Below are 27,889 nucleotides of genomic sequence, written 5' to 3'. Positions count from 1 at the left end.
ATATAAATTGTTATAACTAAATATAATTAACAAAATAAGAAAACTATATTTTTTTATACAAAAATGTAAAACTCCGAAGCAAAAATATTTAAAGGATAAATATGTTTTATCTTAAAATTAACATTCAAAACATTTTATAATTGAAATAATGTACATGTTTAAAGACATATATTATTATATATATTATATATGCTTTTTGCACCTGTTTTTGCACATATTCCTACGATTTTATATTTTAAATAAGTTTCTGAACCTTATTTTCTATTTTTTATTTTAAATAATTCGTATGTTATTTTATCGAGCCATGCTCGGCGTTACAGTAGTGTCTTAAATTAATTTATTAACTGAAAAATTAAATAATGATTAACAAGATGTTTTAGTACTCTTAGCTAAAGCTGTATTCGGCACAAATTGTTTCACGATATTAGGAAAATTAGCATTTATCTTTATATAAAGAACATATATAGAATATTTTATCAATTTCTTTATTGAAGAATGGATCATTAAAAAGAATTATGAAAATTGAGAATTATTGAAAATATCAAAAATATCTCACACGAATAATTACTAATTCGTTTAAGAGAACCATGCAAGTAATATAGGATTGTGCCCGAGATGCCACAAAGCAAAACGCGAAATGTACGGCGATATCCGTTTGTCAAAATCATGTAAAATATGAAAAATATAATTATATAGATCGTTGAATAAATCGTTGAATATTTTTCGTCGTTTGAATACGCGATAGTTGGGTGTAATCTAAAAACATCTGGCGAAAAGCTCGGTAGGGGAAGGGGGTCACTGGCGACGAAAAGCGGTGGGACGCGGAGCGAAGGCGTAGGGGGGCAAGGTGCGGTGGTCGATCGTCATCACTTTGGCATTCGTTCGACGACTTCGCAGCAAGATGGACGTGTGGCGTGAGGCGCTCGCGCATTAATCTACGAAAATTAGAGATTCACGAACGCGAACTGATAATTAATTACATCAGGATCAAATAGTAATATTGCTCAAAACTAAGGTGTGTACTCAGAGTTATCTCAATCTTTCAGAGTTATCTCAATCTTTATTACTCTCTTTGACGATTTACGTTCAAATAAAGATTAATAATAAGATTAATAATATACATTCTTTAAGTAAAGATAAACGCAAACATTTTTTGAATTATGAAACAATTTGGACTAAATATAATAATGGATATAAATAGAAATATCATATATTACACATTTACAGATATATTAATTAGATATTTAAGGGCGGTATATTCATAGTCCGTTCTTATTTCAAGACTGTCTTAAGTAATGTCTTACGATGTTAATACGGATCTCTGATTCGTGACTTCTTAAAATTATACTTAAGACAGTCTTGAATATAAGCCCTGACTATGAATACCGGCCTAAAATATAGATGAGTTGTGTGCGTAACGAAATAAAATCGTACAATAAAGCATCGTGTAATATTCATCGAAGAATATTAAAACGTAATAGATTATTGTGAATAGATTATTTTACTGATTTTGTAATAGACGTTAACGTTAGTACTTCGACAGTTAGACGGTTGGCGCGTGACCTTCGGTTGGGGATGGTACGAGGTGGCACGGAACGGCGCATCATGTTTACGCCTAGTTATCGCGCAGTTATTATTCCCTTACCGAAGCTCGCTGTACAAACAACGCAGCCGTGTCGCGGCTTTTTTTACTTTTTGAAATCTTTCGCGAAGAATGTCTAATACAATACGAAACGTTGTATTATACTTTATGAATAATTATTCATACTAGTAATAGCATTATGTGAATATTCATAAAATACAACATTTTGTATTATAGCACTTTTTGCGATTATTATGTTTCAAAAAGAAATGTGAAGAGGAGCGACATGCGACACGGCTACTTGTTTGTACGAACGGTATCACACGAGTCATAGAAAAGCAACGTTGATATGAATACTCTCATGCAAAAAAGTCGCAATTCCTGCTTTCAATACAATTAATACAGTTTAATAATTTAATTAATTTTTGTTTTTGTGCATCTTTCGTTACGATTAGTTAAAAAATTAACCATAACTTTGGAACAATTAATAAAAGAAACATTTCTTCCTTTTATTAATCTCTAGCCTATTTTGTAGATTCTATCTTATCTTAATCATATCTTATAGACATTATCTATGAATAAATAAAAGATTCAGCCCTTTTATCTGCTTTGACGTGATATAAACGTTTCTAAAAGTTAACCCATTGCAATAATAGCATAGTAATATAGCTATTTATTACATTTTTCAGATTATCTTCCCTTTCACGGGTACACCTTGACGTGGTGAGGGGGGTCAGTACCCAGAGGATATTTTACATGAAAAGAATGATTTTTCTCAAATATCTAAAAATTTTCGGATATGTCTGAATGTATATATCTAGATAAATTTTTAGATATTGAGTAAAATCATTCTCTTCGTGTAAAAATCCAACGGGGAAGCTAACGTCGCCGATTTATTTGAAAATGAACGAACCGCAACCGGTTCATCGCGTCGTGCGTTTCGCGAATGCCGTTCTAGTTATTGGACTCAAGTTATAGTCCGCGCGCGATTACAGTGTATTCGCGAGTGTTTTACGCGAGTGTCCTGTGCGAGTGTCCTGTGCATATTCTGAGAGGAGGTGGGGGTTTGGGAGAGACATCGGGCACTGATGGAGCAACCTGGCGGTAAATATTATTTTTTATTTGTGTAATATTAACCTTTTTTCGCTAGTTTTTAAATCATTTTATTTGACAATAATTTAAAAATGATTATTTTTAAATCATTGTTAAATAAAATGATTTGAATAATTCTATGTTCTATAAAATAATTATATAAAGTATTTCTATATATATAAAATAATTATACATTCTCTAAGGTAATTATATATTCTCTAAAATAATTATTGTATATATATTTTTTAAAGAAGATCTTAACGAAAATAAATTTGTATAAAATTTTTAAGTAATTTTTAAGTAACTCTCTTTTTACATAATTTAGATTTTAGATAAAAGGAGAGTTATTAAAAATTTAGAGATAAAGTACTATATTTTTTCTAAAATAATTATATATATTCTCTAAAGAAAATTTTAGCAAAAATAAATTTGTACAAAATTTAAATATTTTAAAATTTTAAACAAATTTATTTTTACTAAGATCTTTAAAGAATATATATAATTATTTTAGAATTATATATTTTAGAATTATTTTAGAATTATATATTTTATAAAAAAATGTATAATTATTTTAGATAATATATAATTGTTTTATATCTAATTAAATAATGGATTCAAAATTCAATGCTTACAAAAATTATATTTTCAAAATTGTATGATTGTTTTTCAGCAAACTGCATGCGTTCATATAGCAATTATTTTTTAAAGTAATGATTATTAGTTATTTTTTTACTCAGTTTTAATTTGGATTTTAATTTATTTGTTACAGATGAAATTTTTAAGTAATTCTGGTTTTACATAATTTAGATAAAAGGAGAGTTATTTAAAATTTAGATAAAATAATTATATATTTTTTCTAAAATAATTATATATATTCTCTAAAGATCTTAGAAAAAATAAATGTGTATAAAATTTAAATAATACTTTAAAATTTTATATAAATTTATTTTTACTAAGAAAATAATTGCTCTATGAACGCATGCACTTTGCTGAAAAATAATCATACAATTATGAAAATATAATTTTTGTAAGCATTGAATTTTGAACCTATTATTTAATTATAGATATAAGATAATTATGTATTATCTAAAATAATTATACATTTTTTTATAAAATATATAATTCTAAAATAAATTATGTATATTCTCTAAAGATCTTAGCAAAATAGATTTGTATAAAATTTAAATAATACTTTAAAATTTTTATTTTAGATAATACATGATTGTTTTATATCTAATTAAATAATGGGTTCAAAATTCAATGCTTACAAAAATTATATTTTCGTAATTGTATGATTATTTTTCATGAATTATTTTTCATGAATTGTACGATTATTTTGCATGAACGCATGCACACTGCATGCGTTCATATAGCAATTATTTTTTAAATTAATTATTATAAGTTATTTTTTTACTCAGTTTTAATTTGGATTTTAATTTATTTGTTGCAGAAGTAATTTTTAAGTTATTCTCCTTTTACATAATTTAGATAAAAGGAGAGTTACTTAAAATTTAGATAAAATAATTATATATTTTTTCTAAAATAATTATATACATATATGTATATATATATATATATATATATATATATATATATATACATATAATAAATTTACTTTAATTTAAATGCATAATATCTTCAGTAATTAACCAAGTAATTATGTTTACTGGTCTAGTTACAAATCGCAATTTAATATATTATATAAAAACGGATGTAACTCTCTTCATATAATTAAATACAAAATAAAACAAAAACATGTATACATATAATATTTTATTAAACTGCGTAATAAAATCTGATATTTAACGTAAAAAGAGAATAATTAATTTTAATTTTACATTTTGTGATGTTTTCTCTTGCATTGTAATAAAATTTCTAAAATTTTACACATATGTTTAAATAATTATGTCTAATTATTTGTATTTTATTCAATCTCCGAATTATCTCAGTCCCAATAATGTCACATTTTAATAATAAATATATTTTCGTAATTGATATAATTTTTTTAGACTGATTGCTGTTATTATTTTAAAATATTGTATAACTCACTGACGATACAATTGTAGCATGTATTCTGGTAAAAAGTGTATGTGTGTGTGTGTGTGTGTCTGTGTGTATGTGTGTGTGTGTGTGAGAGAGAGAGAGAGAGAGAGAGAAAGAGAGATAAGAAGTTTGCTTATTAAAGAGTTCTCAAGAGTTCTCTTCAAATAATGTACCTCAGTGAAGGCAAGGAGGCGTTATAGTTAAATTTACCACTCGTTATGCGAGCTATTTGGTTCGAGATTGCGGAAATATCTATAGGCTGTTAACATAATTCGCGTTTCCGTGCAGATCGTTAATGTCGCCCGAATGATCGTGAATAGCGTTGTAACGTAATCCACGACCCTTATTTCGCACTTCAGTGACCCACAAGATGAATGTTATCGACTACTGTTCCATATCCCTTTCTCGTTTACGCTCTATCGACGCAAATGATCGTCCCGAGACAATGATAAGCTTTGACATATTTCCTCGTTTGATAGTATAGTAGTTTCTTGTTTAATTTAATATTTGATCATCCTATTCTTATTCTTTTGTCAAACGTATTAATTGCTTACCTGTGTTGCTTTCATGTGTTCAATATGTTTAATATGACATATTTTATTAGTTATCGTGAAGTACTTACTCAAAACTGTTATTAGTTCGGTCAAATTAATTGATAATAAATTAATTTGCAAATATTTAACTGAATATTATCTTTTTTAAATATAAATTTTTAATGTCAATTAATCTATAAATTATTAATATTTTCAACAAACGTTGAGCCGCTCTTTGAAAATCTTGTGAAGATGAATGCGCGAGGGCGCAGAATCAATGCATTTGCGAATATCTGCTGGGCTCGCGATCAGCCGGCCGTTAATAGTGCGGGCCCCCCGGAACGCGCGTATCGAGATATCGATCTCAACGAAGCTTCCGGCATGGCCCGTCCAAGCTGAAATTTCGGCGGCGGAAGGGGCTAGAAACAGGTCAACCGGAAGTTGTCGATGTACAACGCCGCGTTCCCACGCAGGTTATTATCGTTCTACGCCGGAGCCACAACACAGCATAGTCGACCGTCCTGGTAATGTTATCCCGTTTACAAGCCCTTATTTCACAACCCACTACTTTGTAAGATGAGCCTCACCGACCGCTATTTCGTTTCTCGCGAAATTTGTTCAAGCCACGATGTTTGATAGAAGTATTTTTACCCAAAATGAAAAAATTACGAGGCAATTGGAAAAATTTAAAGGAAAAATAGAATTTGAAACAGAAAAGCAAAAGAAAGAAAAACTTTTATTTTTAGTTGAACAACATTATTGACAACAAGTTATGTGAAATACTTTTTATTTGCGTTTGGCAGTCTATTTCAAGATTTTAAAAAATGTATTATATAATGAAATTTAGTAAATATCAGAATATCTTAGTAAAAAAAAAAGCATATAAATCTTTAAAAGTCCAATTATGCAACGAAAATCACAAACGAAATTTTTGAAGGTATTTTCTAATCTATTTAATATGTAACATTAATAATAAAAATAATGAACTGATAAATATAAGAAAACTAAATTTATATTGAGCTTTTGCATAAGTTATTTGACAATGCAATCCGGCATGATGAATATTTTATTCAATTATAATAACAATGCAAAAGACATTGATACAGTTTCATTTGTATGTACATAGCTATTAATTTACGCGCATTCGTTGTGAGATATGGTAATAATATTATAATTACAGCATCGGAAATCTAATCAGCTTTATTCCAAATACGTAAACTGTTTCTAACAATACTCTAAATATAAACAATACTCTAATGTCTCTAAAACAATATCATAATTTTATTTTATTTAAATTTGATAAGTAGAAGAGGTTTTTTTAAATCTAAAAGAGAGAAAGAAATATTTTTGTAATCGTGAACTAAATGTAACAAGTGGTTAATTTCTTAAATAATAATATCTATTAGCCACGCAATGATCACATCAATTGCAGATATCTATAATACTGACTGAAAAAGAAAATGCGTGATATATATATATATATATATATATATATACATGTGTAGCTAAATATAATTTTGCGAGCAGGATAATAATCTCGTTATGCAGAAAATGAAGATCTCTTGCACGCGGATATCTCTGTGCAGCAATTGAATGGTATCACAGTTCGCTGCAATTCGCGTATAAATAGCTTTTGTCATTAACAACAGAAATTATTCGAAATTTTGATCATATGGATTAGCGTACTTTCATCTTGTCATTTATTTAGTTTATTTCTATGTTTAATGTAATTATCAATACATTTTTTACTATTAGAAATAGTTAAAATACTTAAGTTTTTGCAATTTAACTTATAAATTTAATTTTGATAATTATTTAGATATAATATAAGAACTTTTTTGAATTTTAATGTTTTTTTCTTGCAATCTTGATAAAAATCTTGACTCTAATAACGATAATCAACCACAAAAAATTAAAAAAAAATAGATACACGTTTTTCGATCTCCTCGAATTCATCCACTTAGAGTCGCAATAAAGATTTGTATCAAGATTGCAAAAAACAAACATCCAAATTTGGAAAAAGTTTTATTAAAAATAAATATCCTGATTTTAAGTAAATATTAGTGAATCGAGAATGATATGTATCTATAGTGTGACTTTCAATCATTTGCAAAATTTATAACTCTTCAATAAAACTTTCAAACATAATCAATTAAAAGCCACTTTAGTTCTATTTAATATCAAAGATAAATAAATGCCTTCAGATATTACTAATACAAGTTCAAGTTAAGTATATTCTTCACTCTGAAGTTAGAGATTTGAAAAAAGTATAATTAATTTGTTTACTTTATTTTTAAATCCATAGATTATTCAAAGCTCTCTTTCAAGTTTGCAAATTCAAATTGGATTAATATAATTTACTGTGCTTATTCTGCTTCTTCAATGTTAGAATCAATTTTTTTATTAGCAAACCGAAAAAAAGGATGGAATTTTTTAAATTTTTCATCACATTACCCCATGGAAATGAGGTTAAACTTATTTTTTGTGAAGTATTTTTAACAAAGTTAAAAATGATAATTACTACGTTACGTCATACGTTTTTAATCAATCCACGCGTTAAAATAGTCATTTTCAGTCTGTTATACATAAAAAATAAATTTTAAGATCATTGCTTCTACTTAATTTAAAACCTAAGTAGAAAAAGGATTTAGAAATATTATTTAAATTTTATTCTGTAACAAGCAGAATACTAAAAATTAAAAAAATAAGTTTATTACAGTTTTTTAAGATTAATTTGGGGAATTTTGGGGGGATTATTACATTTCAGATTAATTGCGTTAATGTCGACAACCATATCGACACGTAATTATTATTTCTGAAATTAATTCATTCGTTTGAATAATATATATATTAGTTCAACATCTTAATACTTAGTGGCGCTTCGGATTGTAATGTTAACTAAAAATTAAAATTTATTAATTTTAGTTAACATTTAGTTATTTATTTTTGTTTAGGTTATTCACGCATGTAACGTAATACCAAATGCGTATAATTACATTTTATTTATCAAAAAAATGCGTAACTCATTGCATTTCATATTGATGCTGTTTCACGTTTAACAGCATGGATTGCGGAAATCTTACCCGAGGCAATAAATAATAAATTCATTTCTCGTTTTTCATTTTTCTCGTTAGCGTGTAATAAATAAAGAAAAAAGAATAATTATTAAATCGGAACAATTGTTACGCTTAATCGTTGCGCCGAGAAGCATTTTTAAACCTCGACGGTAGACTTATTTAAGCTTTCCTGGAATAATTGTCCTCGTGGGAGTGATTAATTCAATGACGAAATCGAAAGGTGTGGTGCGAAGTTGAGTTTTCCACCTCACCACCACCAATCGTAACGAGAGAGAGAAAACGAGGACAGCTTGAGAGGAGACGATCGACAACCTCGTTCTTCCCTCCCTCGTTATTCCTCCACCATCCTACTGCAGTCGCATCTTTTTCCTTCGTCGCATCCAAATGGAAATCGCGTTACGGGCGATCGTAGTGCAAACTGTAAATTATCCTCGACACCGATAAATCTTATTGCCACGCTAGATGGCAATCTAGCGCCTATTTAATTGTTAGATTGACAGCGAGGAAATACATGTTATCAATAGAAAGCAAAAATTCTTGAAGTTGTTCTTGCATTCTTATTTATAATAAGTTGCTCATTTTCAAAAATGTGTAAAGTGAAATTAATGAAATTAATAAAAATGAAATAATAAAATTATATTATGTAAATATATGTAATTATAATATGTAAATCAAAATAAATTAATAAAGTTAAAAGAAAATTTCATTGAAATATATACTGTACGAGAGAAAGAGAGGAAGTATTTTAAATGAACAGAGAAAAACAGACAAAAGAAATTTTTAATAAAAGACAAATTTTGAATTATATAGAAAAAGGAAATAAGGAAAGAATTTGGCGTAATTGAAAATTATCAATAAATCTTTTGAATTTTATATAAGAAACAGATAAAATTTGTGGATAAAAATAAAAATAAAAATAATTTTCTTTTGTGTAATTGATGTCAAAGTCTGATATGAAAATAGATAAATTATTACGTTATTAAATATTTAAAAAATTTTATTAAAAGGTAGGACTTAACTTTTCAAATCATTACCACCCATTTACGTTTAAATACTTTAAATAATAATGCTATAATTACACAAAGCTTTGTCGTCACTTCCTTCTATCTATTAATCGCAAACGGAATACCGCTGTATATTATGTCACAACTGTCGCAAGAAACGCGCTCGAAGTTCTCGCAAACCTCGTCGTCGACGTGCAAAATGCAAAATGGCGTGTGTTGCATTAAAAAGCAGTCCGCTTTTGGATGAGGTTGAGAGAGCGCACGAACGTCGTTATATATTTTATTTTGTTCGACGTAGTGGGAGCGCGCGCACGCGGCTTTTTAAAACAAAGACACCGTCCATTGTGATTTATGCCGCGGCTTCCGTTCTCCTTTCTGATACCGAGGAGTTACGTGAATAATCTATCATGTAATCGCCCGGACGAAAGTAAAACAAATGGTACTGCTTTCGGAAAGCTTTTAGCTTCGGAAAACCTACTGAGGCTTTTACTTCTGTTTCAAGAACGACGCGACGAGCAATACTTTTTATTTATCAATGTCCAATACGAGATTGCCGCTCGCGATATCCGTTATGATTCATAATTATTTCAAGAAAAAACTGTGGCATTGTGAATTCGATAAAAGAAGTTAAAGATTAGAAGTAGAGGATTCTCAAAGTTATATAAAATTATTAAGGTTATAAATTATAGATATTTAAATGCGATATGTAAAGTCATAGATAAATGTTACGGAGATAATATTCTTAGGAGTCATCCTCATATCAATAGAATAAACAAAAATTTACTTCATAAGTACTATATAAAGTTTACACCATCAAACACGAAGTAAAACGGTAAAAATAATTTCAATGAATTAATGTTCGTCACTATAAAAATTGCAAGATATTTCCAGGAGTTCTGTGGTACTTCCACACGGAATTCAAAATTTAGACATTAATTTCATCATGGTTTCCATAAGAAATTCCTTGGGATTTCGGAATCCGCATGTAAATTTTATGGAAATGCGGTACGGCGCCGCCACGTCGTAAAATTTCAAATGTGACGCTGCTGCTCTCGCGGGCCACTTTTTATTTTACATGAACTAATATGAGATTTTACGAATCATATGTGAGCTATTAGGACCCATGATTATTACAAGGGATGTATGAATAATATATTGCCCGAAACTAAGTATTGAACGACCTATTGCAAAAAACTAAAAGCTCTCGCCAGAATTTTCCTGTAAACCGATAGATTATACCGTACAATATCTTATTTCTCCAGTAAGAGTCGATACCATATTTGATCGGAACATGAATGATGATGGATTATATAAATAAAAATGGAACAAACAATACCGATGCAGAGCGAATGCTTCAGTTTTTATTTTGCAGATTGACTAGATTGCATCCGATTATGACTATCATATTTGCGCAAGCTTTTTGATTTGTCGATTCATGTTGCGTAAATTATTGCTAATATAATCCGGATGAATAATATATCGATTAAAAAGTACATAGAAAAAAGAGTAAGATGTATAATCGATCACGTTAATGGTTTCATTCTATATCTTTAATTGTTGAATAAATAATTCACATATATTCGTAATCACGTTCAAACTTTTGTTATGATAATTTAATACAATTAATTGTGATTTGTGAAAGAATATGTTTATAAGAGTAAAATCTGACGTTAATAAAAAAAAATAATAATAAATTACAAGATAATGTTCAGAACTCATAGTTTTATAGAAATTTGTGAATAAGGAACAATTATATTAAAACGAATTATTATAGTTTATAATCACGCACATTATAAATTACAAAATACATTCTTGAAACTGATAAAACTTCGATAAAAGATATTAAAACCTATGAAATTAGAACTTAAAAATAATCCGATTCCATTCAAGAAGTTAAAAAAATTATATATCCTATAAGTAATATATTCAATAAGTGATAAGATGATAATAATTAACTACCGCGGTAGTCATTGTTTCGAACATCATTAATTCGAATTTAAATCAATATTCTGAATTGCAAGAAATGTGCAGGGTTATAAATGTCGCAGCGTAAATAAAGTATTATTAACAATTAATTTACAAGCCAGAGTAATTAATTAATTACTGCAAATGCTAAGAAAAAGTAATCCAATCGACTTACCTAATTCTGGACCGCAGACTCTCGGTATAATCTCCAATATGGCGCTGCATGACGGATCCTCGTAGCACAATTGGCGGGCATAGAGACAATTCAGAATGGCCATTGGCACCTTGATGCCGGATCCTGAAACAAGATCGACGCCGTTCATATTAAAACGCCAGTCCGCACATAAAGAATGCACCCGTAACATTTTTCTCGCGCCACAATGCAACGAGCAAGATTAAAACCTGGCGTTACGATGGGAAAAGAAGAAAATGATAGGAGAATTCCATTAAGATCAGTTCGCCAGCGCCGAAAAATTTGGGAAATTTGTCATTATTACGGCAAATTATCGCGCGACAAAATGCTAAGATGGAGGGTAAGAGAGAAAAAGCGAGAGTGCGTAATGATTTAATATTCTCGCGATAAAGCGTTTCCGTTATTTATAACTGGCCGACGTAAAACTCCGACGACGACAAATTATATTTCATTAGGCGCGCACGGATAGTTTGAATGAGAGAGAACGAAAAGTCGTGAATAAAACGGGCACCTGTACCGACTCGTCATAAATCAACACAAATAAATTATGACATCAAAATGAATTTTTTCATTTAGGTGGATAATTTGCGTTTCAGGCGAAAATAATCGAAACATCGAGAAGTTAGTTAATGCAATAAAATTAGTAAATTGATAAAAGTTACATTGAGACACACGTTTGTATCAATTAACACAGTTCGGTGTCAACAGATCGTGAATTAAAAACAATCGAGGTAATTTTCAAAAATTTATTTCAGCTCAATTCAATTATGTTATATACTCTCTAAATCTAAATCAGATTGGCACTGGTATCAGTGCCAAATATGCCAATGATAATCAGTGAATTAAATGTGAGATTCCTAATCTAGCTAATCTTTATTATGTGATCTAACTAACCTTGTTGTAACTAACCTTTTGTGCTTAAGTTCAATGAATATGATATTGGAAGATTGAAATTAACATGCAAATGTCAATATTTTAATTATATAATGCTCAAACATTCTTCCTTTTTTTAGTTGAACTTCACTGATTATCAGTGCCAAGTATGCCACTGCGTAATTTAGTGACTATTCACTGGTTTAGATTTAGAGAGTAAGATGTTTGCGTAATTATGAGAGAATGGGGAAATTACAAAATACGAGGTAAACGCGAACGATATAATGGCAATATAATAGAGTAATAATGATCTCTTATTTCTCACATTCAACGATAGATTCGATATACAATTAGCTCCACTATATAACATTACAGGGTAACTTTGGTACATACGCAGCATCTAACAAAAACTTAACTTATTAAGTATTATTTACTATGTTTATATTATTATATGTTTAAATGAACTATGCCACTAAAAACTTTGTACTGCTTACTACTATGAAAAAAACATTACAAAATAGTTATTTTTCGTAAAAAAAAAATTTTGGAAATTTTTGTATTTTTGTCGTATATCTCGTAAGAATGGGATATACAACTATTCATAGGTAAAATATATGGCTCATAAAAAATTTACAAATATAATGCTTAGAAATAAGACATAAAGTAAATAATTTTTAAAATATAATATAATATGAATAATAATTATACAAATAAATATAAAGATAACAGATAATAATTATAATTTTTTATATATATTACAAGTGTTATGATATGAGGTATATGTTTTACGTAATGCGTTATGATTAGAAATTCCAACCGAAATTTCAATTTTGGTTTCGGTTTCGATCAGTTTCGATAAAAAATCAGAGTTTCGGGAGTTCCGGTTTCAATCGAAACTGTACAAGTTGCAACTTGTCGTTCGAAAAATTATATTATCATCAGTCTATCGGCACTGATTGCTTCACGCTGATGCTATCTCCTTTTTTCTTGCTAAATCACCATACGTCTAGTGTCTGAAATTCTCTATGTACAATTTATAAGAATTTCTTATAATTTAAAGAATAATAATTATTGTTTCTTAAATAAGTTGAATAATTAAATTAATGATAATAATAAAATAACAATAAAATTAAATTATTAAATTAAGTAATTAAAATAATGATAATAATAAGTATTATTTATTATTATATAATAATTATAATATTCAATCTTATTATTTAAAATTATTAAATTTAATTTAATTAATTAATTAATTAATTAATTATGATTCCCCTTCATTATTAATAAAACCTTATTTTTAAAAGAATATATAAATTTTATATATTTTGATACTTTCCAATAATTTTCTGAAAATCATATATAAGATTTATCCAAACATTTCGCTTTTAGTTTCAGTTTCGGCGGAAATTGAATAAAAATCAAATATTGGTTTTCGATTTCAGCCGAAGGTAAAAAACTAATCGGACTCTAGTTATGATATATTATTGCACTACTTACTACGACTGCGTTTCATATAACAACGCTCGTGGAATCATTTCATTCTTGTTGTTTATCAAATGTTAAACAAGAACAAACGATCGCGAGCGTTATGAGCATTAAATGGAATGCAGCCATTGTTATTGACAAATCGATTCAACTGATGGTAATTTTATTAATATTAATAGTAAAATATTAAAATCGTAACACAAAACTAATATAACATAAAGGTATATAACAGAGTGATTGCGCAAATTACCTCCACTCCATTTATCGTATTTCTTCTGACTTCTGCAGCGTAAATCCCCACGTGACGTAAATACATATACATATCATAAGTTATTCTATAATACATCACTATATAACACATGTGTCGTTTAAGATAAATACTGTAACATGTTTTTAATGATTTTAAAATAGAAGACAGTGTAAAAGAAATTGCGAATACCTAAAGGAAAAATTAAATTAAAAAAGCTGACGACTATTTATTTAACTATAAAAAACTGTATATCTTCATTTCTTTTAAATTGCAAAAACTATAAAATGAAATGGAAAAAATGTTCAAATATCAATCAACTTTTTGTAAAAATTATATTATTGTGAAAAATATGAAAATTTAATTACTGATAAAACATAAAAAACTTTGAGCTTTTATTAACTTTTATAATACTCCCAAATTTGCACGAATTCTGCAATTCTCAATTTCGTTCATTTGAACGTATAGAGATTTGATGGCGACCAATGCCACATTTTATAGATTGTTTACTATGCGAGTTTTTTTGTTAACACAAATACAGTAAAATTGCCGAGCGCGTGCATTTAAATTTAAAGCGTAAATTGTGTCGTCGTTAATGCATTGATAAAGCTGCGTAAAGATGAATTGGGCTTTTTGATTAATCAAACGATGTGATCAGTCATGCACTGCGCATAAAAGAGTGTAAAGCAACTTTTTGATTTTACCAATTTGCGATATGATCTACCTTCTTGCGAATCGCTTTATTTAATTAAACACTTTCTATTTATTTAACGTAGCTGCTATAAAACATTTGTGGTTCACCTTATTATATTAGGTGTTGGAATTAATTCGTAGCGTTTTTAATGAAAGAATGTTATTTATTTCACATGAGCATTAAAAAATACATTAATGAAAGTACTTCCCATCACTTGTAAAACGCTACGAATTAATTCCAACACCTAATAGTATAATTCTTTTATAATTAAATTTTTTGGTACAGAAGAATGTTAGTAAAATTAATAAAGGATAGGTAACTTATTATAAATACATTAAACACATATAAAAAATAAATACATAAAATTAATCAAATACATAAAAAAAAGATTGTAAAGTTAGTTTTTTATTTTTCGGAATTAAACAAAAAATAATAAAAAATAATTTTTTTTTATCACAGTTTTATACAATTTCTTTATAGAAGATACAATATTTTAAGAAAAGAAGGTACTAACAGATTTTAGTTTCCTATTTTCATTTTCTTAATTAACGTAAAACTATGAAATCGTAAATCATAAGTATAATAAATAGCAATTTGTGCATAGACAACAAGTATTTAAGCTATCAGAATATGTCAGCTATTTCTTTCCAAAGCATGCTTTTTCGTTTATGACAAAGCAATATATCGGATGTCAAATAATATTTCCTTCTTCAAGCGCATCTACACTGTCTCAGTACTTCGTGTCGAGAATTGAATCGCCACTGTGGAAATGTCTTTCCACATTACTACGTATACCGGAAATGTCGTTGCCAGCGGGATTACATCCCGTAAGATGAACGGACGAGAGCACCGAAGGAGAAGAAGGAATCACGAGCGTCGCTTATGATACCTTATGATATCACAATGCGTCCCTCGTGCGCGCACAAATTTGTTTTGCGTTTGATGTACATATCGCGCAATACCATAACGGGAATACGAATCCTTTCATCTCTTTTCGAGCGACGGTGAAATTCTCAAAGACGCTATGGAGCATTTTCAGAAATGGTTGCTGTCAAAGGCTTCATTCGGCCGTCAACGATTGCAGAAATATGGCATTGTGACCTAAGCTCTTTCAAAATAGTTTCCATGGTTATCGAAATCTTGCATCTCTCCATGGAATTGCTTCGTATCATAGATCGCACGAATATTTTCACGCGTAATTAAATCCTCTCCCTTCCTGTCTCACTAATTCAATAATCATATATTGTCATGACCATTAATTAACAATCGTACAACAATCTGTTCAATTTGTCTGTTTTAATATGTATGCATAGAGACTTTTATTATATGCGTCCCTTGTACACAATTTCACACACACACACACACACACACACACACACACGCGCGCGCGCGCGCGCGCATGCATACACAGAGCCATACGTGTGTCATGTCTCTCTTTTTTATCTTGTTTCATTAAATATTATATTTTAATTTTTCTTTTTTTATGTTTGTTTTTTATATCACGTTACAATTGTGGCAATTAAATTTTTTTCTTGTAATATTTACGATTTAGGCGACATACAAACAGTCTTAAAGCGTCTAATAAATAACAATTTTAATTTTCATTCTGATTCTCTCTTTCTGTACTTCTATTTGTTTTTAAATCCCCTATTCTTTAAAATATTTGATATTCACAACAACACTAATGAGATATATTAGTATTATATACGTACGCATTTGTTTGTTAACGTTCCACCATTTCCTAGTCGAGCATTACGTTGTTCATGCAAATGAGTGAAAAACATAGCTTTAATCGACAGCATTAACGTTACCGTTCCGCTTATATTCAAGAGCATTAACGTCGCCGCTATATAACCAGTTAACTACTGCTGCTATAAATTCTCCTCTTATTCACATAGAACGATCGGAAAAATCCCGCTGTCACAGCGCCCGAGCAAATGCACGCTCGAGTACGGCCATGAGGTGACTGCGCCTCGTATAGAGAATTTTTTATAGCCGCTCGTACCACCTAACCGTCCTCTTCCAACCCTCTACTTGTCCTCGCTTCTCTACGAACGTTTCATAATTAATTACAGTACAGGCAGGAGAGGGAACAGTCAGCTCTTCTTTTATCGACTTCCGTTTTGCGAGTGGCTCGTAAAAATCCGTGTGCTCAGTTTTTGCAGTGCCTCTTTCTCTCTTTCTCTTTCTTTCTCTGATGCCTATATTATTCTATTTTCTCCTTTTCACGCTGTTCTTTCTGCTCTCTCTCTCTCTCTCTCTCTCTCCTCTCTCCTCTCTCTCTCTCTCTCTCTCTCTCTCTCTCTCTCTCTCTCTCTCTCTCTCTCTCTCTCTCTTTCGCGTTTCAAAAAAATCTCAGCAACTTAGTATGACGAAAGACAAGCAAACAATTGTGAACAAGCTGTTAAACTTGAGAAGCGTAACGATGGAAACTTGTGTCGTGAGAAGTCTGTTAACATTTCTGACGTCTTGCATTATTAGAAAATCAAATGGAGACATTATTCGGCTTGTATAATTGTTACAGGTCTGTAAATCCGTACTACAATTATGCAAACTTATAATAATTATAAAAATATTAAAAGTTTCTATAATTAGAAGAAAATCATTGTTTAAATAACAAAGACTGATTTTAATTACTAATTAAAATTTGAAAACTACATATTTGAAAGACATTGGATTTACTTTGAAAACCATGTTCATTAAGGACAAACTTTTTAGTAGATAATACCGAACACAGTGTTCGTAACCATATGGATTGCTGCATACTTGCACTTTCAAATTTTCTCGAGGCACTGCTTTTCCATTCTGGCTGCAAATCGGTTTTTAAACCGAACGTTCCTTTAAAATTCAATTTAGCGAGTGGATTTCGCGCGCACGTTTGCTCTCAAGATGCACAGAGCTTTATCCTGCATTAAAAATGAGTGGCACTACTTATTTTTCTTCCCACCGTCGTTAAGCGAGAAAGTGCCTCCGCGAAAGATGGCGTAAGAGAGAAAGAAGACGAACAAAGGCAGGTAGAGAGAAAGAGAGAATAAGGGAATTCCCATTCGCCTAAAACAACGGGCGATTATAAAACCGCGGCCAAGACGCAGCAAAAACGTTCGACGAAGGGGAAAAAGCTGCACGCGGCTGCAACGAAGAATAATTATGCCGCGAAAGGATGGCAACAAACGGTGGTAAGGAAAAGGTTTCTACTTCCGGATATAATAAAGCGAAATGGAAATATTATTCTACCTTCTTCCCTTTTTCTCTCTTCGTTTTCCTCGTCACTTTTATAATGGATTGATGGAGCACAAACAACGTACGGACGTTTGCGGAAATCAGAATTTTTATATCCGATAATTTGCGGTAAAGAAGTAAACGCATTTCTGACAGAATAATTAGAAAGTTTAAATTCTCGTTTGCTCTTACCCTCCAATCTTTAAACATCATCAATTATGTAATGTAATTTATTAATTAATCAATTATACGATCACATTGTAACTCACAATTTCTGTTTATAATATATTATATGTTCATAATATAATATAATATATTATAATATATTATATAAATATTATATGTTCTTACGCTCTCTTATTTTAATATGATATATTTTTATATTCTTTTATTTTTTTAAGTCTACAAAGTTTTGATAAAAGATTACTAGTAGTGAAAGCATTTTTCCTTTACTAAATAAGTAGCAGTTCCTGTACTATTGTTATAGAAGTAATTGTTGAACATAAAGTAAACGCGAACGGTATTATGACAGTATATTAAAATAACTATAATCTCTCATTTTTTGCATTCAGTAATAGTCGTTTAATATCGCATTATAACCATAGAACGAACACGTTTAAAGTAATAGTATTACAAGTTTTTGAATATTTAGGCAAGAATAAGGAAACACGAATACTTAAGGAAAAAGTTAAGTACAGCCGATAACTACTTTTTTTCTGTTTAAAATTTATGGTTTATATTAAAAATATATGAATATTAATTATCGTATTGTATTTTAAAGCCAAACTGAAATATTTTTTCAATAAAGGCTTCTATTAATTGATAAATAATTGTCGGCTTAATTTTTCCTTAGATCCGCCATTTCTCTTTGCAACATATTTCTCGTTTACTTCAAAAGCGACATGACTAAAAAATGTGATTTTCAGGTTAGTATATGAATAAGTTAATGTTTGTTTAAGTAATTTAAGTAAACATTACCCTATCAATATTTTAAAAAATGAACTATTACTTAACTTTATAATAAGAAATTGTCAAAATTGTCATAATTCGAAAAGGGTGATTTTTTTAAAGATAAGGAAACGATATAATAATAATGGCATCCGTTATATTAAAAATATATTTTTGTTTATTAACATTATTTAATTAGTCAATAATTTTCTGTCAAGTTGATAGCTTTTCCTTTCACAGACTAATTTTTTTAATTATGCCACTTTTGGAATAAGGAAATAATATTTTATTTGAAATTAGACATCCAGCTGTACAAATATTTCATACATGTACATATAAGAAATAAATATCCAAAGAAGATTTTAAAAAAGTTTTCGTTTACATCTACTAAAATGCATCCAATATTGCAAAATTTATGACATATACTTTATCCAAAATCCAAAACTTTGATAATTTCTACCGAACAATATTGCAGTATTTTTGTTGAGCGCGTGTTTTAAAAAAAAATCAAATTGGACAAATGATGTTTGCCTGGTCGATTCACAAGCGTGTTGTGAAAATCGGGCAACCATCAGTCACAATTATGTAGACGTGTTGATACTCGACAACGTTGCTGGGTGAGGCAAGCACACGCAGGTTTATCGCGATGAATCATAATGCGTCGCATGATTACAAATTACGTGACTCCCCTTGTCCTCCGTGCTCTTCTATCATGTTGGCATTATTGTGGGAGTGGATATCTCGATATGTCTAGAAACTGGATTACGACTATACAATGTGACAATGCAAGCTACTCTCGTAGATGAAGGGTTTTATGTATAGGTAACAGTGTATTATATAGACATGGAAAGACACAAAAGTAAGATTTTAAGTGATATGTAATTATCACCTTGAAAAACATTAAATCTAAAAAGGAGCAATTAAAAATTATATGTATATTATAATTGGATAATTCTTATAAGCAAGAAAAATAAATGAAATAATCATCATATCAACACCGGAGAAATAACTTTTCAAAATTTTCCAAAAAGAAAAAAACACAAGAAATGTCACACTACAACACTATACATACCTAAGCCTTAACTTAATTAATGTCGAATACGAAAGTTAATTATATTAAGTTCTTATAAATATATATGTAAAATTAGAAATATTTATCTAATATATTGCAATTATTATTACGTAAAATAATAATTTATTGTAATATATCAAGCATCATTGTTGCATCACATCGCCAAGTACATAAAAAGAGCAAAACATGATTACGCACTGTATGAACATCGAGATGTAATTGAGCTTATCTGGAATTCTTATGTTGAACGAGGGGAGGTTCGAATAAAATACCGCAGGAACTAAATCTGTATTTAAAAGTCTAAGGCCACTTTCGAGGTATATAATAATTGTTTGACGTGATTAAACATACAACCCGGGCACGCCAAATTTTTATGTTTTGATTTTAAGACCGTATAATTAAACTATTTAAAATTTGCGTGAAGTTATAGAAATATGAACTAATAAATTCTATTAATTAAATATGTGTAGTATCTTCAAAAGTGTTTTTATTTATATTTGTTTCAATAATGTTATTGACTTATTCGATTGACTTTATATCTATTTTTGAGCAGTTAACTTTTTATTTAATGATACATTATATTCTTTATACATACATTTTATACCTTTATGAGACTTTTAATAAAAATTTTATTATATCTATGACTACTATATTACTATATTTACTTCAATCATTTAATTTTACAGTTAATTTAAATATTCTATTAATTCTAAAAACGTTTCTTTCTGACATTATAAGATCAAAAATGGAAACTATATAATATGTATATTTACTAAAAATCATTTACATTTTCTCAACAAATTTACGTTGCATTTATATTAGTTCTTTCATTGCATTATGTACATATTTTAAACAATTACAATGTACTTACATTTAGAAGTAGTAAACAATAATTTATATATAAAAATAATTAATATCCTTGATTATATATTTCACGATATTGAATTAAGACAAGTTAAAAAAGATGTGAAAATAAATAAATTTTAATTTATAGATAAATAAATAAATATCAATACAAAAACCTTAAAATAAATAATATTTTTTGAAATGTCAATCATTTTGATTATTAGGGATCTGTAAATTGATGAAATATTTCTGGTAATATTACAAAATTATTTATAGCATTTAGTAATTGGATAATTGAGCTTGACGAGTTGTGGTCACAAATAAAATTCTGAGGGGTCAAAATCCAATAGGGAATTCATTGATTAAAGAATGAATGGACGGCCGAAAAATGTCGACTTCAATTTTCACCAGTTGGCACAACACATTCTCTCTTTTAATTTATTCGCTTTCCGCCAAATTTTTTTTCATTTGCTACGAAACCTTTCAGCGTTAAAATCGCATCGATTATACTCATCTCTTTCATTTTCATTCAAGTATTTTAATGTATATATTTTAATGTACGTAAAAAATAATTACAAAATTATTTTTTTCCTTTTAATTATTAAGTAATTAAAATATTTATTTATTGATTTACACTTACACACAACAGTTGGCTAAAAAAGCTAGACACTAACTATGTAATTATACATACAGTTGATCCTTAATTATACATACAGTTCACGCGATAAACAGCTTACTAAGTTTTATGAAAATTGTTATAATTTATCCCTAAGTTTCTATAATCTTTTTTCTTAATCTCAATATCATAATTAGCATTACTCGAGATTCGATTTAATATGACATGATCATCAACAAAACAAAGGGAAGAGGTAATGATGTAATGAGAGTAGGAGAGAAATGATGAGAAAAGGGAAACTTTCTTCGGTAATGTTGTTTCCCGAATGGGAAAATTCCTTATCGTGGCTCTCGTCTGGGGGAAAATCCATTTGAGCATTTTCGTGCGCGGATATATTTAATTATCTCAAGCAGGCTAAGACCGGCATCAGCGAAGTGGAGGATAATTCCGGCGAAACTTTCGCGCTCGAACTGAACGTCGCGACCGACTGCCTCAGCGGAAAGTATAACTCTCCTGTCTTATTAAATATAGATTCAGTTGGCAATTGGAACTTCCGTCCGAACAGTTACTTCCGTCCTGTTTTCCTGTATCTCTTTGTCTCTCTTTTATCTTTCTTCTCAGTATAATCCTTTCTATTCGCAAGTCGCTTAAAACAGCCAATATTGCTCGTTTTATATTACATCTGTTCTTTTACGTTATAATCAGAAAAAGTAATTATGTATATATTGATGAGGAAGAATATGAATAATTTTAGATATATTGATTAGGTTAATGTATACTCACAGAAACAATTCTTTGTAAAATAATATCTTTTAATCGTCTTAGTTTAGCAAAATTTCTAGTGATATATTTACACATACACACACACACACACACACACACATTCACGAAGAGATTAGAAAATAATTATGTCTTCTATTATTAATCCGTCAACTTAGATGTATACATATTTATAAAAAATATATAAAATACAATTGTCTTTAAAAAACATTAATTTATTTTACCTATTTTTATATTAAATTTTTCCTCAATAGTTACTTTTCAGAAATTTAATTTAAATTATACAATTATAAAGATAAATTCAGCAATTTAAACTTTCAAAATTTTATTTTGGAGAGATTTCTTTGATACATTATCTTTTAATGATTCCATTAGAATAAAGTGTCATATGTCGCAACTTATTTTTAATAAAATGTGATATTTATATATATATTTTTATTATTCATACATTACAAATAAATGAAATTAAAAATTAAAGAATTACACGACGTCGCAATATTGACCCTATGTACATATGAGCGAAATTTTAAACCTACGACTGTACGTTGATTTGCAGGGAACAGCCGTTTCATTATGAAGTGCGTTTTACAACAAGCGGCCTGCTTTATCTCGCGGCCAGGAAAGTCGCGATTTTTCAGTCGCTCGTTATCACGCGGCCGACCGCGCGTTGCATAATTTGTTGGGCGTCCTCTTCGCGGTCGCGCATTGCATCCTCAAAATCCGGAAAATCCTCTTAGCATTCATATCCGGCTGGCTGACTTGGATACGAGGATTACACCGATTACAACGCGAAAAATTATTCTCCTCGACGATGCATACGGTGAAAACGAGCGGAAACGAACAGCTGAATTTAGCACAGAGTATATTGTTGCTATTCTTCCACTGCTTGCTTTCTTTTTACTTATTTTTAAATTTAGTTCTCACGTTATTAGATTATTTCGAGGTAATGTGTTCACATTTCTAAAACAGTTTCCTACTATATTAATTTTTTAATCGAGTTTTTCAAAAATTAAACTGTTTAACGGGATGCTGGAGTAACCAAATTATCGAGACATTACAGTTTTATACAAATCCGAGTTGATTGAACAGAATCAAAAATACTTTTACAGGATTAAAGTAAATGCAAAATTGAAAGGTGATGTAGTGGACTTTAAAATAAAATCCAGAAAAAGTTAAAAATTTATTTATTTTTAACTCGTAGAGTCACTTGACGTGTTTCTTTAATGTAAAATATATATGTTTAAAATTGGATCCTACCAACAATCAGCAGTGAAAACAAGATACTACTTTAGGACGTTTCAATAATTACTGCTGCTTATTAAAGATGAGGTTGTAAGAGGAAGATGGAAGGCAGGTTAAATTAGTATGGAGTACGTCATCTAAAGATTGTAAGAAATGAATTAGCAGACCGCAAAGCTGAGGAAGAACGTAGAGTAAGGATTGACTCCCAAATAAGTTTTCCGCTGTAAGAGTTTAAAAGGTACTGACAGAGAACTTTCAATTTAAGGAAAGGTGTTTGACGGTTCTAGCAAAGACGTCTTTTACAGTAGTAATTATGTGGATATTAAGAAAAAGAATTAGTTCAACACGCTGCCTGAAAAGAAGGCTAATTGTTTCAGTCACAAGTCTTGGGAGCAGACGTCTTTAAATAGCAGCCTTTGTAAGCGAATAGTTGAATGTCCACTCCGGAATGCCATATAGAGAAACTTAAATCATATTTTCTAACAGTGTTGCGCGTTTTCATGCGCAGCACGTAAAGCTAATTAAAGGTGTGAGAATATCGGAATTCTCTCTATTCCTATCGAGATACTGTTGGCAGAGATAAAACAGGGGTCAGTCAGGAAGATCATCTGGAAGAATTCATTGAAAGCATTACTATATAAATTTGGAGCTAAAAGATAGTCTTAGGTGAAGAATAATTACTTATTGTGACAATAACAACTTAAAAACTAGATACTAAAAATATTCTGTAGCTGTAATGTAAATCTACACACATTTTAAATAGGTACAAGAAGTTTTTTTAAAAGTTTAATTTATAAATTTATTTTATAAGCAGACCTTTTTACACTTCTTGAGATCGCGGCCAAACGTAAAGATATTATAAGGTTCATTAGGTTATCTGATTCCTTTACAATAAGAGATAATTAAGAGAATATCGTAGGGATGTTCGCTTATTTTTCTGATTATTTAATGCTTAGAATATAGGGTAATCGTAATTTTATGTAATATATAGCATAACAGATATCAATAATATAATCTGACAAGAGCTGTCAAAGATGTTTTGCTTCTGCTATTGTGTAAATACAAAATGGATATGTGACTTTATCATAAAGATTTGGTCGGTAAGGCTATAATGTAATAAAAGAACTAAATGAGCTATAGCTGAAGCTTTGTATTTTACTTTAATAAAAAAGAATAAAATAGATCGAAGGATTATCACCTTCCCTTACACTTTATATTTTAATATATAATAAATTGGCAATTTCAAATATTTTTTTTTCAACATTATATTACTGAATTTTCTAGTTAAAATATCGATATTATGTTCAACGATATGTAATACTTATTGTGTTCAACGATAATCTCACATCAAGTGAACAATGTACAACTTTTACATAAAAACTATGCTATATGTTTTGTAAATTTTTATAATACAATTTTGTATAGTCTCGCTCCTTTTTTCCTGCTGTCCTGTTTTTGCATAAAATATATTACGACATAGTTTTTGTATGTGACACATCAATAAAATAATAAAACAAGCACATTAAACATTTTTATGAAACACGCACGCGCGAATAACAGAAACAAAGGTGCAAGTGTGTTTAGAGATTCGACAATCCGGCGAATCGATATATGGGACACTGATTTTCAATTATCGGTCCAACGCGGAACTCGCGCACCTCTCGCTCATCCGTCCGACAGATCATGAGATGTTATCGTTTTGGGGACGTGCAACGGCGCGGACAATCGTCCTCGCGCTACCTGCAGCTTGCGCCGATGCACGAATTGCACTCGTCCGGGATTTACCAGGGATTTTCCCTCGTGCAATTCGCTCGTTCGTACGCGATTAACGCATAGTGTTCGCGTCACGAAACACACGTTGCTTTAAATTAAAATAGCGAATGTACGGGGAACATTGCTGATGCCAAATACGCAAATTATACATAGCGCGCCACAGATGCCGTAGTGGATGGTTTATCAGTCGTTGAATTAACGTCTATTAAAGACATTAAAATCGAATATTCATCAGAATATTCAATTTATTTGCATTTTTAATTAAACATTCTTAATTAATTATAGCATTATAATTTTCAATTGTATATAATTAATTATATATTCTATTTTATATAAACAAATCGACTAATAATGTTTTAATCATTTAATTTTAACTTTTAAATTAATGTAATTCAAGGACTATTCATTTTATTATCAAATATAAAATACTATAATGATTTTGGAATACACACACACGCACACATGCACGCATATACATATATATATATATATATATATATATATATGGTGTGTGTGTGTGTGTCTGTGTGTGTGTGTGTAACGTTTTACAATTAATAATTGTAGCAAGAGAGAAATTCATAGGCAAAACATTGCCTATTCAAATATACATTTTATCAGTTTTCTTACGTATAATATTTATCTCTTTTATTAAACATATCATATTTTCAATTTATATATAAAAAATAAACGTTAATGCCAGAATTTCTCTCCCTCTCCCATATACCCTTCTTCTTTCCCTTTCATTTCCCTCCCTCACACTCTCTCCCTTTCTCTCGTTTATACAATTTAATTGTTTCTACTGACGAAATCATAACGAACCAGAGAATGAATTCTCTAATACTAAAAATCCAAAAGCCCTTTCTGTTTTTTTCAGAACAGGATTTCTACAGGATTGCACAAGTCTCTCAAACTACGAAACCGATTAAAATGTTCCACACCGATAAAATACGTCCACACGAAGCAACTATGTACACGATAGGACGGTCGAAAGGAGGTCAGGCGGACGCTCGTTTAATTTCGACGGAGGCCGCGAGCACTCGATGGAAGCGGGTGTTTTTACTGTTATAAATCCGGATTGTGCTACAAAGTGCGACCCGCTCGTTCGTGATGATCGCTTGCAACTAAAGATAGGTTTGTAACGAGCGATATTTGGCATATTGTAACATTTTTATAAGTTTTGGTTAAAAATCGTACTTTTTGTGACATAAGCTGTACTGCATACATTTATGCAACATATGACAAAATCATAAAACTTATTTTTCATCTGTACAGTATTTTTATCTATAACATTTAATATATAATTTTAATTTTTAGTTTTAAATTTTTATGCGTTTTATATTTTAAATATAGATATATACATATTATATCTATATTTAATGTAATTATATATTATGGACCAAGAATCACACTTATTGCTAATTATATAATAATTAATTTATAATTATTATTTCCATTTCGGAATTATTTCCAATAAAAACTACACATTAAAAGATTTTCAATAAAAATTTATAGTTAATTTGATATTACTATTTGTACAGCTGACTTTTAATATATTTGTTTTAGAATATAATTTAAAATACAGTTTAGTAAAGAACAATTTAAATTAAACAAAAGTATATACTCAAAATTGAGAGGACAAAAATTTATACATCGTCTAAAAATTGAGCGAACAAAAACATTGCAAACAAATCTTAGTAATTTATTTTGATCATAAAACTGGAACACAGTAAGTAGATATTTTTAATACTAAGATTGTACGAATTGGGATTAATATGAGAGTACCGAATGAAGAGGCGTAATCGATTCTCCATATTGCGATCGCTCGCATTCTCGTTATTGCTCAGTTATTAATGCTCACGATGAACGATAACAGTAGCCGGATAATTTGGAAATAATTCCGGATTGTGAAGTAGTTGATTCGCGGATAATGCAACGCCAGGCAATATTATAATCCACAAAATATGATAGCAGCTCGCTTCTATGACGGGGGTTCGGCTAAAATAAAGCTCGACAGCACAATTTGTCCCGTATCGAAAATTTCGCACCAGTCGAATGAAGTCCCGTTTAATTTCAATAAAGCCCAGCGATTGCCGGCCGTCGGTGTATCGATATAAATCAGGATTACGTCGTAAAAATGCGCCAGTACATGTTGGCAGTCCATTTTAATTCTCTCATGTAGGTGCGCATGTGTGTATTTTTATATATCAGAAATAATAGAGATAAAAATATTTCTGCATCCCGATTGGCATCTCCGATTTTGAAACGAGTATTATGTAAGTATCATGTAAGCCGAAATAATTTTAGTAGTTGTTTTTAGTAATCACTCCGTTAATTTAATTATATATATATATATATATATATATATATAAAATTCTTAATTTTATAAAAACATTCTTTTTAAAATTCAAATTTTGTTTGATCAAAAACGTCTAATAAATATCTGCGATTATTTAAATTAGTTTATACCTGCTGATCTATTCAAATTTACTATACGATTGTATTGTTTGGACAAATCTGATTAAAAGCTTTAAAAAAAAATAAAAGGTTTTCATAGAAAAAAACTTATATTAACGCATAAATCATCAAATATCAAAAAAAGAAGTAA

At 29.6% G+C, this 27,889-nt stretch overlaps 1 protein-coding gene and 1 long non-coding RNA gene across 3 annotated transcripts in view; one reads left to right on the top strand and one right to left on the bottom strand.

The window, feature by feature from the left end:
- The window catches only part of Gfrl (Glial cell line-derived neurotrophic family receptor-like), a 354,141-nt gene that overhangs the window by 181,570 nt on the left and 144,682 nt on the right, over nucleotides 1–27,889 (bottom strand). Inside the window, exons 1-2 of one of the 2 annotated variants that reach the window (XM_087405787.1) lie at nucleotides 16,501–20,048; nucleotides 11,472–11,594 (exon numbers count right to left, since the gene is read on the bottom strand). In XM_087405787.1, the coding sequence (XP_087261913.1) occupies nucleotides 11,472–11,594; nucleotides 16,501–16,504 (127 nt within the window). In that variant the 5' untranslated portion in view covers nucleotides 16,505–20,048. Of the gene's footprint in view, nucleotides 1–11,471; nucleotides 11,595–16,500; nucleotides 20,049–27,889 lie in introns of those variants that run through there. The other variant, XM_087405786.1, reaches the window with a different exon arrangement.
- On the top strand, nucleotides 707–27,442 carry LOC147909868 (uncharacterized). The gene is made up of 3 exons (XR_015544961.1): nucleotides 707–1,015; nucleotides 2,272–2,686; nucleotides 26,159–27,442. It is a non-coding gene; the product is annotated as an uncharacterized LOC147909868 (long non-coding RNA).

The sequence above is a fragment of the Acromyrmex echinatior genome, chromosome 4, assembly GCF_024713525.1.
Source record: "Acromyrmex echinatior isolate Ae372 chromosome 4, ASM2471352v2, whole genome shotgun sequence".
Classification (NCBI taxonomy): domain Eukaryota; kingdom Metazoa; phylum Arthropoda; class Insecta; order Hymenoptera; family Formicidae; genus Acromyrmex; species Acromyrmex echinatior.
The sequence above is the reverse complement of the archived record's forward strand: the minus strand, read 5'-3'. Positions and strand labels throughout refer to the sequence as shown.